We start from the raw sequence: 15,451 nt of genomic DNA on the forward strand, positions 1-15,451 counted from the left end.
CGGTATAAGTGAGGCAAGAAAAAGCACATGAGAGAAGAGGGCCCTGCTCGTGAGAGCTAACGGTCTCCATCTGAGAAACCCCAACAAGTTATACAGAGAATGTCATTTTTTTCTTTCTTATTCCAAATTCTGCAGTTTAAGTATCTGGCATCGCAACATTCTACCATCTAAACAAATGATGAAAACCGCATTAAAGATCATTTCCAAACTGCAAATATATGGACTGGTGTAAGTGTCTGTAATTATCCATCCAGCGCACTTAAGGAGCACTCCTAGGCGGCTGTCATTGGGGATGCCACGAGAATATTAAGCTGCGCCTTTTCTCTTTTGCTTTGAGGATTCACCTGAAAATTGTTGTATTGTAAAAATTGTAAGCATCATTTCAAAGTCCAATTTACCATCAACTTTCTCCTAACATACTGCATGGTTTTGTTTCATTTAGCTGTTTATGGTAGTGAGGGGACCTGTGGCACTTTCGTGTATTTAATTTCTATTAATACATTTTGTGAAGAGCATCTAATGGGCTTTTCCACTGGAGACCGGTGGAAAATGCAGTGCATTAAATCTGTATGGTGAAATCTCTGCACCACCTCTGCCCATCTGTAAAGTAGGAAGCATACCCCCAGGGTTGGACTGGCCCACAGGGGAAACCACCTGTGGGCCCTCCTCTTCCTCTAGGGTTCAGGTTCCAGACTCTATCCTAGTGCACTTAAATTATGTATTATACTGATGTTACATTATACGTCACAAGAATATGGTTTATTATATATTTACCAACATGTACTGGTTAGCCAAACCTCTGTGTTGGCTGTCCACGCCCCAGTGGAGCCTGGCCACACCCTTAAGCAAGGGCCCCTACAACAGCATTCCCCCCGGTGGGCCCTTCATGTCCCAGTCCGACACTGCATACCTCTAATGGTGTCCTCTCCAATTGTACCATCTTATTTATATAGGTGGTCATTCCGAGCTATTCGCTCGTTATTTTTTTTTCCGCAACGGAGCGATTAGTCGCTAATGCGCATGCGCAATGTCCGCACTGCGACTGCGCCAAGTAAATTTGCTAAGAAGTTTGGTATTTTACTCACGGCATTACAAGGTTTTTTCTTCGTTCTGGTGATCGTAATGTGATTGACAGGAAGTGGGTGTTTCTGGGCGGAAACTGGCCGTTTTATGGGTGTGTGTGTAAAAACGCTACCGTTTCTGGGAAAAACGCGGGAGTGGCTGGAGAAACGGGGGAGTGTCTGGGCGAACGCTGGGTGTGTTTGTGACGTCAAACCAGGAACAAAACTGACTGAACTGATCGCAGATGCAGAGTAAGTCTGGAGCTACTCAGAAACTGCTAAGAAGTGTCTATTCGCAATTCTGCTAATCTTTCGTTTGCAATTTTGATAAGCTAAGATTCACTCCCAGTAGGCGGCGGCTTAGTGTGTGCAATGCTGCTAAAAGCAGCTTGCGAGCGAACAACTCGTAATCACCCCCATAGTCTCTTGCTGCAGAACTATTTTTTCCCCTTACACCCCAGTTTAGAACTAGGAATATTTTTGTTCCCAAGCCATACCTAGGAAGGCCTACCGCTATCTGCCCAACTCTATCAGCAAACGTAAACTGATATTTTGGCATGCTCCTGTATGTATCACCCCTTATCTTTGAGCGTGCCCCAGTTGTAGTCTCTATGCAGATAATCCTAAACATCTGGCAGGCTCAGAAGTAGTACATTCCTGAACAGTAATATGGTGTCTGCATTCCAGCAATTCAGCACCCTGCCTACAGAATAAAGGGGCCCACACATCAACAATTCAATTGGGACAATTCTGCGTTTTTTGGACGATTTTGTAAAAAAAAACATCGGCAATGTATGCGGAATGGTCACGTTCACAAGTCACAGAGCTGATCTTCGATGAAAATTATTGGCAAATTGTTAGAAATTCTCAACAATGTATGGACGCATACAGGAGAATCATTCAATTGGGGAAAATAACTTGGGATCTGGGAATTGTTTATTGGGATTATTGGTCTATAGGCTCCTTTAACCTGGATACCTTGTGCATTGGAAAGTAGGCATTTCACATCCTAAAGATCATTAAAAACCCTTTAATTAGGAGAAATAAAGTACTACTTCAATGATCGGAGGAAATCACTACATTCAAGAAAATAATGCACAAAAGTAGTAATAAATCTCCCATAACATCTTTATAGCTTTAAAGAGAACGTCAAATCTGCAAAGCGTGGTTTGACGGTCATTTAATAACATAATTTCACCCTAACTAGGAAGAAGACGGTTTACAGTGCGCCAGATCTTGTGGCGACTTATTGTTCAGTTGCATTTAGGTTTTTTTTGTTTGTAATGTAAACCTGCAACAAGAAACAAGAATATGCAGACAGAACTGACCTATGTATGGGTACCCACCTATAGTCACAATGTGCAGATTTTGTATAAACACAATTACAGAGGGCACTGAGTAAAAATACAAAAACAAAAAAATGCAGTTGATCAAGTGATTGTATTGCCTGGAGATATTGCTGATATTGCTAGGGAGGGGCCTTAGACTGCACACCTATAGCTGCCAGTAATGTGAGGTGCTACCTACTGAGACTTGTAGTACTACAGAAGAAAAAAGGGGGTGTTGTAGGTGCACTGTCTCTAGCATTACTGATATCATACAGCTTAGCATATAATAAATAGTGGAGTTTAGTTATGTATTGATCAATGCATGAAGCTGCAGCCCCGCCGCAAGGGACTCCACTCTGCTGCAGTACCTAACACTATAGGGGTTCAAACCTAGGGCACGGGACCCCCCAAAAAACCACAGCCAAGCAACCCCAGGGCATCGCAGGGAATAATTATGTGTAGTGAGAAGGATTAAGGGATAGGTGAGAAAAAAAGTGTGTTATGGGGTGAATTAATATAAGTGAAAAAATCGCAGCATTACATTTAATTTGGCACTTTCACCGTTTGTTTATTATACATGTTACACATTTTTTTCACTTATATTAATTCACCCCATAACACCCTTTTTTTCTCACCTATCCCTTAATCCTTCTCACTACACATAATTATTCCCTGTGATGCCCTGGGGTTGCTTGGCTGTGGTTTTTTGGGGGGTCCCGTGCCCTAGGTTTGAACCCCTATAGTGTTAGGTACTGCAGCAGAGTGGAGTCCCTTGCCGCGGGGCTGCAGCTTCATGCATTGATCAATACATAACTAAACTCCACTATTTATTATATGCTAAGCTGTATGATATCAGTAATGCTAGAGACAGTGCACCTACAACACCCCCCTTTTCTTCTGTTATTGCTGATATTGCCTGGAGGTATTGGGCATCGGAGCATTTAAGAGAGCTGGTCTGCACCAGCCACACGCTGGATCCAGTCGTCGTTTTTATCATTGTTGATTTCGACCTTAAGAATAGTCTGTTCTGTGGAACAACAAGGACTGATGGACAGATCTATCTATTGAAGCTGGAGAACTCTATTGCACAGACTTCATATTGCTCCTCCAGAGAGGCTCCATTCCTTGTAACATGATGGCTGCCTATCTAAATACTGCGCGTCCACCGTGCCATCTTATCACTGTGGTAGATCACCACATTGGGAGACCGTTGTCTTCCAGTTAGCTATCACATTTCTACTGATCCTGCCCCACTTCCCTGGATCTGCATACAGTCACCTGCTGGTGCGCTGTATGATCCATCTACCAGTGTCTATAACAGTGAGTACGGCTGTACACATTTTAACATCGATAAAACCACACCACTTTTTAAGTAACTGGACTGTGTGTTGACTCAGGGCATCTGCTGGTGTGTACAGAAACTGCTGCATCATACAACCTGTACTCACATTTTTCCAACACTTTTTCCTTCTAGTTGTCTTGTCTCCTGAGCCTTGTGGATCTACAAAAGCTCTTAATGTTGAAGAAGGGGAAGACATTACCCTACCACTGGACCAGACCCCAATCACTTCTGTTACTTGGAACTTTGAAGAACATCTTATAGCTAGGACAACACCTGGAGAACCTCTGCAGCTAGGGAAATATAGCACTGATTATGCTGGAAGGCTATTTACCTTGATTGACGGATCTTTAAGAATTATAAATCTAACCACAAAAGACATGCGGATATACAGAGCGGTCTTATTTGGTAAAAATGGCGGATACCTATGTGCCCAACTCTATGATCTCACAATTAATAGTAAGTTGTAAATTTGAATAAAACTCTGGGTATTTCTTACACAATTTTTAACATGAAACTTATTGGAAGTTGACTTAGCATAGAGCATCATGTCACAATTTGCAGGGCCATACCCAGGACCGGGGGTGCACAGTAAGGGCATGTTTGCATAATTGTGGATTAATGCATCCTGAAAAATAAAAATAAATAAATCCAGGCTCGATAAACTCATTAATAACAATTAGTGGATTGTGTTATTAAATGCAGCTTCTCAGCCGGTATTTCTGGATTAACTAAGATATACAAATTAACCAGAAAAGGTGCTGTAACAAACCATCGCCATTGGGGGCGCTAATATGTATAAAACCAAAGACTGTAATGAAACGATTTCAGCATGCAGCAGTAGGTGGGTGTGTTCAAACCGAAATCTAAATTGCAGTGTAGAAATATAGCAGCCAGTATTTACCCTGCACAGAAACCGTATAACCCACCCAAATCTAACTCTGTCTTGTGCCAGAGTCTCTCTAGTGGCCAGTGTCATCTTTCCAAATATTACTGGGAATATGGTGCTGGCCGGGACGGAGGGACCCGCCTCCCATTCAAGTAAGGTAGGAAACGGGTGCCCTCCCCCGCGCCCCCTTCCCCCGCATTAAATTGCAGCCTCTCCCCCGTGGAGCGTGCGGGGCTGTAGATTTTTATATTAATATTTTTTATAGTAAAGGGCATCGTCACGCTCATTTTTTCCAAGCCACGCCCCTTTACCGACATGGCTCTCTACTAGAGATGTGCGGCGGGCACTTTTCGTGTTTTGGTTTTGGATCTGGTTCCCCGCTCGTGCTTTGGATCTGGATTGGTTTTGCCAAAACCACCCTTTCAGGTTTTAGTTTTGGTTTTGGATCTGGATGATTTTTTTGGGGGGAAAAATCCATAAAAACAGCTAAACTCACAGAATTTGGGGGTAATTTTGATCCAATGGTATTATTAACCTCAATAACATTCATTTTCGCTCATTTCCAGTCTATTCTGAACACCTCACAATATTGTTTTTAGGCCTAAAAGGTGCACCCAGGGGCAAACGCAGGATTTAGTGAGGGGGGTTTCTGTGAGGGGGGGGGGGGGGTGTCTGTGTATATGTAATTGTGCTTGTGTATATATATATATATATATATATATATGCACACATGTATATGTATATACATTCATACATATATACACTAACACACACACGTACGTACGTACGTACGTACGTACGTACGTACGTACGTACGTACATACATATTTACATACATACATACATACACACGCACATGTACATACATAACTACTAATATATACATACACAAATTGTTTCCTTACCAGGGGCTGGGAGCAGATGGGCAGCAGCGTGAGAACGGAGGGAGCTGCTGTGTCTGAGCATGCGCAGCCAGCAGCTCCCGCCGGGCATTCTGTAAGAAGAGAGCTACTGTACAACATACAGTGCAGTTGCGCTCCGTTGCTGCACCAGGGCAGCAGCTTCACGGTTGCGATCGCGGCTTTTAGCTGAGACGGAGACAGCTGTGTCTCTGTCTCAAAAATAGAAAATTTGGCGCATAGGGAGGGTTTACCCCCCGTGCGTGCGCCACTGGCACAGAGGTCGCTGGATGACTAAGCTAAGCGACACAAGTGTGCATCACAAACACCTGGCCCTACTAGGAGTGGCACTGCAGTGTTAGACAGTTATGGCAGTTTTAAAAAACTAGGCCCCAAACAGCACATGATGCAAAGAAGTGAAAGAGGTGCAATGAGTTAGCTGAATGGCTGTGTGGTATTATGTGTATAAATGCATTACTAATGTGTGGCATTATGTGTATAAGGTGCTCTGCTTTGTGGTGCAACGTATAGAAAGGGAACCACTGTGTGGTCTAATGTAAATAAAGAGCAATATGGTGTGGTATGATGTGAATAAGGAGCAATTCAGTGTGATGTAATGTGAATAAGGGGCACTACTGTGATTAGTAATGTATATAAGGTAAAGTGGCACTACTGTGTGATGTAACGTGAATTATGGACACTATCGCATGAAAAAATGTGAATAAAGTTGCACTACTGTGAGGCGTAATTTAAATTAAGGGTACTATTGTGTGGCCATGCCCCTTGCCAGCAAAAACACGTCCCTTTTAGGGCTGTGCTCCTATTGTGTGCATGTTCCTATTTTAAATATAGGGGGTAGGAGCAAAAAAATGAGGACTGCTATGAGGGGTGATGGTGCTGGGAAAGGGGTGCAGGGTCAGAGGTGGAACTAGCAGTGGTGCTAGGGGGCACCAGCCAACATCTTGCCTAGGGCATCATATAGGTTAGGGCCGGCTTTGTACATATATAATAGTTTTAGAAGGTCTGTCCCATCTCCTCAGTGCGTGTACAATTACAAATATACTTGGTATATATTATTCATTCACAGATTATGATTTATTTTTAATTCTCTTTAACTTTCAGAGCCTAATCAGATGTCTCCAGATATTGGTAAGATACTCAATAATTAATCTCGCAAGTAGAACTTTTGTTGTGAAATGAAGAGCCATTCATTGTATTGCAATTAAGACCCCAATGGACTTTTGGATTTTATATATATATAGATAGATAGATAGATAGATAGATAGATAGATAGATATGATAGATATATTAATATCTGAAGGGTTTCCCGTCTCCTTAATGCACGCAATGGAAGCAGGGATGCTCAGTGCAATTGCTCCCACTGCTACTGAGATGAGACAGACCTAGGAGAGGAAGAATGGGTGCCTAGAATGGGATAAGTATGCGAGGGGGTGAAACAGACTGTGTGTGGGGGTGGGGGGTGGGGTGAAACAGGAAAAGTAGCTGCAGTACTGCAGGGGATAGGGCCGACTGAGGTGACCCAGGTCCAATGTTCTAGTCTTAAAATTTTTGGGACTTACGCAAGCCATGAGATTGTTGGGGAATAGGGACTCCCTTTATTTCATGTGTTACATCTGTACATATTCATGTTTTAATGAAATGGCTGTATGTATTATTGTATATATGTTTTGTACATATTCTTTATATAGTATTGATTCATAGATTATGATTTCTTTTTAATTTTCAGAGCCTAGTCCGATGTCTCCAAATATTGGTAAAATATTAAATTATTGCTCTTGCACGTAGAAATTTTCCACCAAATGAAGGGCCGTCCTAACATTCTATTGCGGTTAAGACGGGTTGGGGCTGAAATGCCAGTGGTCAGAATACCGACCGCGGCATCCCGTTGTTTAGAATCCCGAGGGGTCGGGAAGCAAGCTACCCCTCACCCCCTAACCCTTCCTTACCGCAGCCTAACCCTAACTCTCCCCCCCCTTCCCCCTGCAGGCTAAGCCAACCATCCCCAGGGGGGTTCCTATCCCTACCCCCCCCCTACCCGCAGCCTAAACCTAACCCCACTTCTCGCAGCCTAACCCTAACCCTCCCCCGCAGCCTAAACCTAACCCCCCGCAGGTGAATGGGGCCCGTCCAGACGTAGACGCTCGCAGTGTCCAGGGGACGCACCTAGTCACAGACGGAGCCATGACTAGCCTGGCTCCATCTGTAGTTCTGTAGTTTTGGTTTTATTCATGACACAGTTTACATTTGCAATTCGATGGAACTAGGAGCAAACTCAGCATAGGTTCCTCTAAGTGAGTCTGTAGCAGCCATCTTTGTTTGGACTCCGGAGGAGTTTTGAAAAGGAGATAATTATCAGTGGGAGGATAATAAAAAAAATGTTTAAAACATATACAGTATTGCTCTTTAATAAAAGACAAAAACCATGTGGGATTAATGCTTTAAGCTTTGGCTTATATAAGCTAAGAGAGTAGATGTAAAAATGGATTTGGTTGATGTTTGCTCATAAAAGTCACAGGGGCTAATTCGGACACAATCGCTGCCGTCCTTGTGTCTTTTGCCACAGTCACATCTGCAACTTTATGCTAATGCTGCCACTGTGTGTCCCTGTACCCCAATCCCATAAGATGCAACATTTCTGTGCGTCTGTCTAGGCACCCCACTGTTACCCCACAGTTGTTGCCCAATATATTTCAGAGACCTTGCAACCAAATCTGCATTGCGTTTCTGTATGAACACCATTGGGATGCATGCGTATATGAAAAACATTATTCCGCTGTGTCCGTCTAACAATCAGGCCCATACAGGTATGTCCTCATATGTCTAGACTCAATATTCCATGCAGTGGGAGCTGCCAGATCCAAGGGAAACGTTCGCCCTGAGCTCCACAAGGTCTAGAACTGGCCCTGATGACTGTAGCACTTTGTGTACAGAGACTCATTCGCACACAGATATACAAGTGTCATATATCAAATTAATCAGCACGGTCTCCTCACACTGCAGGACAGACTCATGTTTGTAAGTAGAGCAGAAAAGCAAGCAACTGGGCAAAACCATGCTGGTGGGGCAGATGTAACATGCTGTAACGTGCAGAGAGAGTTCGATTTGGGTGGGTTATATTTTTTTCTGTGCAGGGTAAATACTGGCTGCTTTTGCATGTAAACATAAAAACATAGAAATTGACGGCAGATAAGAACCACTTTGACCCATCAAGTCTGCCCCTTTTTTACCTTTTGCTAACCTCAACCCTATTTGATCCTTAGTTCTTTGTAAGGATATCTTGATAAGCTATATCTATGGCTCCACCTTTATCTATTACTTTAGTCACACAGTCAAAAAAATCAATAAGGTTTGTTTGCTTGGTATGATCTCCTCCCAGTGAATCAATGCTGTTTGTGATCCTGTAAATTGCTGGAATTGAGATATTCCACAATTCTCTATAGTATTTCTATCAGTTTCCCTACTACTGATGTAAAGCTCACTGGTCGTAGTTGTTTGCCTCTTCCTTGCTTCCACTTTTGTGCAGTGGGACTACGTTTGCTCTTTACCAGTCCTCTGGAATTACTCCGGTAGCTTGTGACTGGTTGAATAATTCTGTTAATTGTGCTACCATAACCTCTTTAAGCTCTTTTAGCATCCTTTGATTTATCTCATCTAGCCCGATTGATTTATCCACTTTTAGTTTTAGGACCCTCACTTCTGTAAATGTACTTTATCCTTGGAGAGCGATAAAGGGAAGAGAGATAAACTAAAAGCCAACCAGGTCCTACTGTAGCTGTCATTTTTCAAATACAGCCTGTGCCATGGCAGTTAGAAGCTGATTGCCTGATACTTTATTTCTCTCCATTTTATCACTCTCCAGGGCTTAGTACATCTGCCCCACACACTCCAATCGTCTTTACCATAAATTTGATCTATAAATGTTTAGATAAAAAAATTTACAAATATACATTGATCATTAATAGAAAACATTGCGACGCCTTACTAAGTATGTGATAATGGAACCATCTCTCTGTCTACATGTGTCATCAGCTGCTTTGGAATCTTGTGGCCCTACAACACCCCTGATTGGTGCACTTGGAGGAGAAACTACCCTGAGACGTCCTATTCGGCCTAGTGCCGCTTTCATTACCTGGGACGTAAATAATATAGATCACATAGCAATTACAAAACCAGGTCACAATTTGGAAGTGAAGAACACTACCTACGAGGGAAGACTGTCTGCAATGACTGATGGGTCCTTGAAGATGTCACATGTAACGGCCAGAGACCAGCGGGTCTACAGAGCAGATTTATTCATCCAAAACTGGGTTTACCGCTGTACTCAGCTCTATGAGCTCAGAGTGAGACGTAAGTAGGAGAAACTGAATTATATTTGGGTATTGTAAAGACTTATATTGTATGGGTCCCAGATAGGACGTTTCACGTGATGGGATTATGTAAATAGAATAAAGGGATGAAGTGGAACCATTTATAGTAACGTTCCTGCTTTGTGAAAAAATGTTGAGCCTTTTATCCACCAGCAATTGGACTTAATGGGTAGCAGTTGATTTACCAACGGACACAATACCTACAGTCATAGTCCCGACAGCTATGGACCTACAGTAAAAATAATAACATTCCTTATGTCGACATGTTCAAAATGCCGACATAGTCAGAATACCAACATTTGAAATGCCAACATGCCAAAATGCCGACGTGTTCATACTTTACCATCCCAGTGGACCTGGAGAGGGATTATAATAGTGTGCTGAGCGCAGCGGTACACTTAGAGGGTGTCCATGTCAACCTATGTCAACACTGACGCACAGAAAAACCACACAAAAACTCATGTCGGTATTTTGACATGTCGGCATTTGAAAGGTCGGTATTCTGACTATGCCGGCATTTTGGACACATCGACATAACGAATGTCGGTATTTTGTCCGTAGGCCAGTGGGCGTCGGGATTGTGTCCGTCGGTAAATCATACTGAACATGGACTTGATATCTACTCGACCTCTGCGTACCTGAAGCTCAGGTGTAAAAAAGCTTGAGGCACACAGAAAATAGTGACACGTGTAAGAAAGATTCGGAGCCCCCTGCCCCTCCCTACTCTTTAACTACGTACACTGTATAAGTCTAAAGGGGGCGATACTACAGCAGAAATATGGACGTGTTTACACGAATTAAGGGGTGATATTAAATTTGCAGAAGGTAGAGGCCTCTTTTCTGTTCCCACCATGCACATTTCCAGGTTTATCCGCACACCTGGCACAGATTCATTTTACAGGTGTTCCTAGAGGGATGAACACCGTTAGCGGGCCTGGGAGCAGCTGCTCATCCCGTCTACATACTTTATCTCACAGTTTGGTCTCTGTAAATCCTCAGTGCTACTTAGAGACCAGAATATGCACTACACAAACTGGCTGGGATATGTAGTACCACAGCAACTGGAGATTTGCATGCTGAATACGCTTGGTCTATACAGAATAACTGATGATCATTTTTATTTTCGAGAGATTATGTAAAATACTGTAACTAGACTCCTGTACATTACTGGCTCTCTCTCTTCCATTTAAATACAAGTTGTATGAATACATTTGGTTAATTATTCAGTTGCATTCATAGATATTCCTTCCCATGGTGTCAGCAATGTAATTAATATGTTTTCATTGCCTCTCCAGAGACATATTCAGACGTATCTAGAAGTTACAGTCTTCAGAATATGATTCGCCTGGCGCTCTCTGCCTGTATTCTTGTTACCACTATCTGCATAGTATTCCATTACATGAAAACAGGGACTGTTTGATCGGGAATGAATAAAGGTGTCATTATCTACTTGGACCACAAGAGGTCGCCAAATACCTCAAGAATAATAACATCTACCAGAAGCATATATTCTATGGCGACAATACTATTTGTCATTTGCTGTATTAAATGTTAACTTGTTAAATAAATTTTATATCTAAAATTATTATTTCAAAGTCTTGTTCTGTAAGTATAAAATCATGCTGTATTAATAAATGTCGTTCTTTTTAGTTTTGTTTTGCTGTAATTGTTCTGTAAAGCATAAGAACATAAGTCATGTCACACAGAGAATCTTATATGTTTTGCACTTAATAATATCGGTTATAAAATGCAAACAGAGGCCCTGATTCAGAGATGGCTGCAAATGCCGTCACAGCTGTGATTCCTTATGCAGCCGATGTGCGAAAATACGCAAATGTCGCAGGAGGTGCCGGGATTTGTATGAAGGTGCCCAGCTGGAGGCATCTCAGATCCGATGCTTGTGTACGAACACTCAACCATCGGTCAAATAGCGCTCAAACATCCACCTTACGAATAACCTTATGGTCATGCAGCATGGCTGCTGAAAGTAAGATGGCGGAGCCATTGTAACGACGTACAGTATCGCAGTCGCAAGCTGTGACATGCCACGCTCCAAAGCATTCGCAGCACGCCTGTGTCTGAGTGGCCTGTTACCGCCCAGAAACGCTCCCTGACTTTGTGAATGAATCTGCTCTCCGATCGCTGTCGTGAGACCGTTGCAGCAGATGTGCAGTGCGACTTAGATGCATGTGCTCCGCAGTGCCATTGCGTCCAGCTCTCAATCAAGCCCAGAATCACATCTATCAGTTATACACAGCAAACAGAACCACATCCATTTTTTTCTCAGCCCTACTTCCTCGCCCTCCTGTCACTTGTACATCACATCAGAGGAATGGGACACAGTTTTGGCGCACAACCCTATGGGGCTAGATTTACTAAGCCGCAGATGTTGCAGATCACCGATTCTCGGTAAGTTGGACCCTGAAATTGTATTAACAGCTGACATTAATGAATGCAAAACCCGTCATATGTTGCATTTAATATTTTTGGCGGTTTTAATTTTTGGGTCAAACTCACTGAGAAGCCGCATCTTGCAAATGACGCCACTTCTATATCTAGCCATATAATCTTTCCACAGGTACTCCCCTTATTCCGTCAAACAAGACCCCATCAAACTCATCATTGAAACAAAAACCTGTAGCCCCCATTTTCCTCTCCAGCCTATAGGCAACATCGTTTCATCCTTTTCATCTGAACTACTAACTAAACCAGATCTATAATTGGGGACTTGTTTTTTTTAACTATCTGCGCTGTAATCATTTAGAGTTGTCAATCTCTCTTTCCTCTCCTTCCACTCTGTTTTCAGAACGGCTGGCGTAGTGGTCTGCATTACAACCATACAGCGCTGAGGTCATGGCTTTAATTCCTGGTTGTGGCTGCTTTATGTGGAGTAAAATAATTATGCATTCCCTGTCAGCATGTTCTTTGTCGGGATGCCGGTGTAGGTCATGTGACCGCCAGCATCCAGACCGCCGGTATATTGTATCACACCCATACAAAGCCCTCAGCAATGCTGAACCTTTGACATTTTCCTCAACTCAAGGTATTTTTAGAAACAGAACCGGCTCTCTTCTGTCTTCCTCCAATTTTGCAACAAACACCCCTCGGGATATGGCCATCTTTAAAGGATATTAGCACCAGTGGCCGCGAGGACAGGGAGTGTCTCCAAAATCCATGAAAGTGGTAAATACACCTTATTTACATATATCAATTTCCCAACTCTTATGTCATCTAAAAGTTACTTGGAGAACTGTTGGCAATCATTTTATTGTCGGAAACAAACTTTATAGTGAATAATATTTTCTTCATTATTGCTATACAAATAATTAAATACTGGTGATTGATTTTTTAATTACTAAGTAACATATTGTTATTTGCACTGTTGAATTGTAATTAGTTTTTTAATTGTGCTATCATCATGACATTGTAGAGTCTGCCGGCCGGCTGATGGTTATTTCTATATTGTATAAATGTTGTAGACAATACACCCTTTCGAAAAAATAAAAAACAAGACATTTTACCATATAACATCGCTTTTCTTTTTTGTATATCTTTCATGACTCATTACAGTGCCGCTGACTTTAGGCACCTTGGAACGGGGATGAGGCAGTTGCGTCCTCAGGACGACTGTGCTGTGTGCCAGGCACCGCTGGCACACATGTAGTTACGGCCCTGCTTCTGCTTACCCCTCCAGCACAGGACACACACACTCCTGCTTTACCTCCAGCATCAGACACACACACACACACACACACACACACACACACACACACACACCCACTGGCAGTGGCAATAGGTAGCGGGCAGTGCTGGTGGGTGGCAGAACCAGGGACCTCCTTTATTTCGCTGTACTGGCAGCCGGCAGACAGGCTGTGGACTGGGGGCTGCTTTCACTTTAGTGGTGGGCGGTAGTGAAATGGGGTCAACAGTAATTTCATGCACTGGCAGCAGTGGCTGTAGGATGAGGGGCCTCTTTCAATTGCGGCAGTAGCGGCAGGCCGGGCGATCGGTGCAGAGTGGAGCCCCCTCTCTGTCACAGTGCCTGGGCCCAGGACTGAAGTCCCAACATCCACACTTGATGGCAGCCCTGCATGCGTTCCTTACCCATGTGCGCCACTCAGATTGGCAAGGAGATGTACATACATGCCCACAACACTCCCACGGCACCCCCATCAGAAATATCAGCCCGTGCATTTTGATACTTGCTGCCCAGAAACACCTGTTTTACGCTAGTCTCTGTTCACAAGCACACGTCTACTTGTGACTTCGGATGCATTGTGCGGTGCATGTGCACGCCATGTATATTTGACAGAATCTCCAGATGCTGCCCTTCCGGGATTACTCCAGACTCTGGGCAGGGGTTCTGATTTCCAGATGGTCCGGAGTTATCCTGGATGGTTGGCAACCCCGTAATACCCCTGCAAACCCAGTAATACCCCTTTCAGACAGTTAGATTTGAACATAGGTTATTGCACCTGAGTGCTCATAACCCGTGTTGCTGTGCGGACTGAAAGGACCCATTTGGAATAATCCCGGTATTCCAACTTGGGTAGCGAGCAGGGTTGAACATGTGTTCCACCCCGGCTAGCTGTGATTGTGAACGGGAAGCTGGGTCGATGCGTCCCGTTTCCCATTCACTCTGTGTGAATGGGCGGGGCTTGGAGATCATGTGATCTCTAAGCACCGCCCCCGCTGTGTCACTGCTGACGTCACCAACCCAACAACATGCCAGATTGGGGACAGCAGCAGGCACCCTGGAAAGCACCCGTGTCCGACCTGCCTCAGACGGTGTGAAAGGGGTAAGTACACCTCTTCTGTGCACAAGAAAAGTCATTTTACAAGCCATAAAAAGGCACACACAACCCAGCAGTCACAATCAATGAAATCCTAATTGATAAGTATAAATTGCAAAAAAGATAATGTTTGTGTGTCAAAATAGACAAGCGCTTATATGGCATTGTTTAAGAAGCATTGAATACTCAAAAACAAGTTACCGTGCACATTTATCAGATGTCCTCAAAAATATCTTTTACAAGGCATAGTGGTCTACATGAACAAAATTAAGTACAATGGGGTCCATTAAAAGTAAGTGCACAAATAGTAAAAGTCTTGAACCTGTGTTAATTAGGAACATTAGTCCGACAGTGGAAGGTAGGCAGGTATAATATTTCTCTCCACTGATAATGAGTATGTGCATTACACCATTTAGGCATCCCAATATTTGCACATTTATAACCAAGTTCATGTGGAGTTTGACTGGGGCAGTACCTGTCCAGCCGTAACGCCTGTGTACTAAGGCGAGCTCAGGGAGGACAGAAGGGTATGATCAGTTACAAATGGAGCAGGAGGGTACTGTATGATCAGTTCCAACATTTATACTCTTATCTGCTTCCCCTCTACAGATACATCTTCCAGAAGCTGAAAATCTGAACTTGACATCTAAGTGATCGATAACAATAAAAACCACAGGATCAGTCTCACAGTTTGTTCTGGTATTTGAAAAGCTGCAGAAGCTGACGCGTTTCGTCTTTTGATTTAATCAAAGCA

General features: G+C 43.2%; 1 protein-coding gene across 5 annotated transcripts in view; it reads left to right on the forward strand.

Moving 5' to 3' along the window:
• SETDB1 (SET domain bifurcated histone lysine methyltransferase 1) overlaps positions 1-11,477 on the forward strand; it is a 142,426-nt gene extending 130,949 nt beyond the window's left edge. For 2 of the 5 annotated variants that reach the window (XM_063947043.1, XM_063947044.1), the window contains exons 25-29: positions 3,864-4,187; positions 6,639-6,665; positions 7,264-7,290; positions 9,567-9,884; positions 11,200-11,477. In XM_063947043.1, the coding sequence (XP_063803113.1) occupies positions 3,864-4,187; positions 6,639-6,665; positions 7,264-7,290; positions 9,567-9,884; positions 11,200-11,324 (821 nt within the window). In that variant the 3' untranslated portion in view covers positions 11,325-11,477. The remainder of the gene's footprint in view (positions 1-3,863; positions 4,188-6,638; positions 6,666-7,263; positions 7,291-9,566; positions 9,885-11,199) is intronic. The other 3 variants (XM_063947045.1, XM_063947047.1, XM_063947046.1) reach the window with 2 other exon arrangements.
• The last annotated feature ends 3,974 nt before the right edge of the window (positions 11,478-15,451 follow it).

This window comes from Pseudophryne corroboree, chromosome 12, assembly GCF_028390025.1.
Source record: "Pseudophryne corroboree isolate aPseCor3 chromosome 12, aPseCor3.hap2, whole genome shotgun sequence".
Lineage (NCBI taxonomy): Eukaryota > Metazoa > Chordata > Amphibia > Anura > Myobatrachidae > Pseudophryne > Pseudophryne corroboree.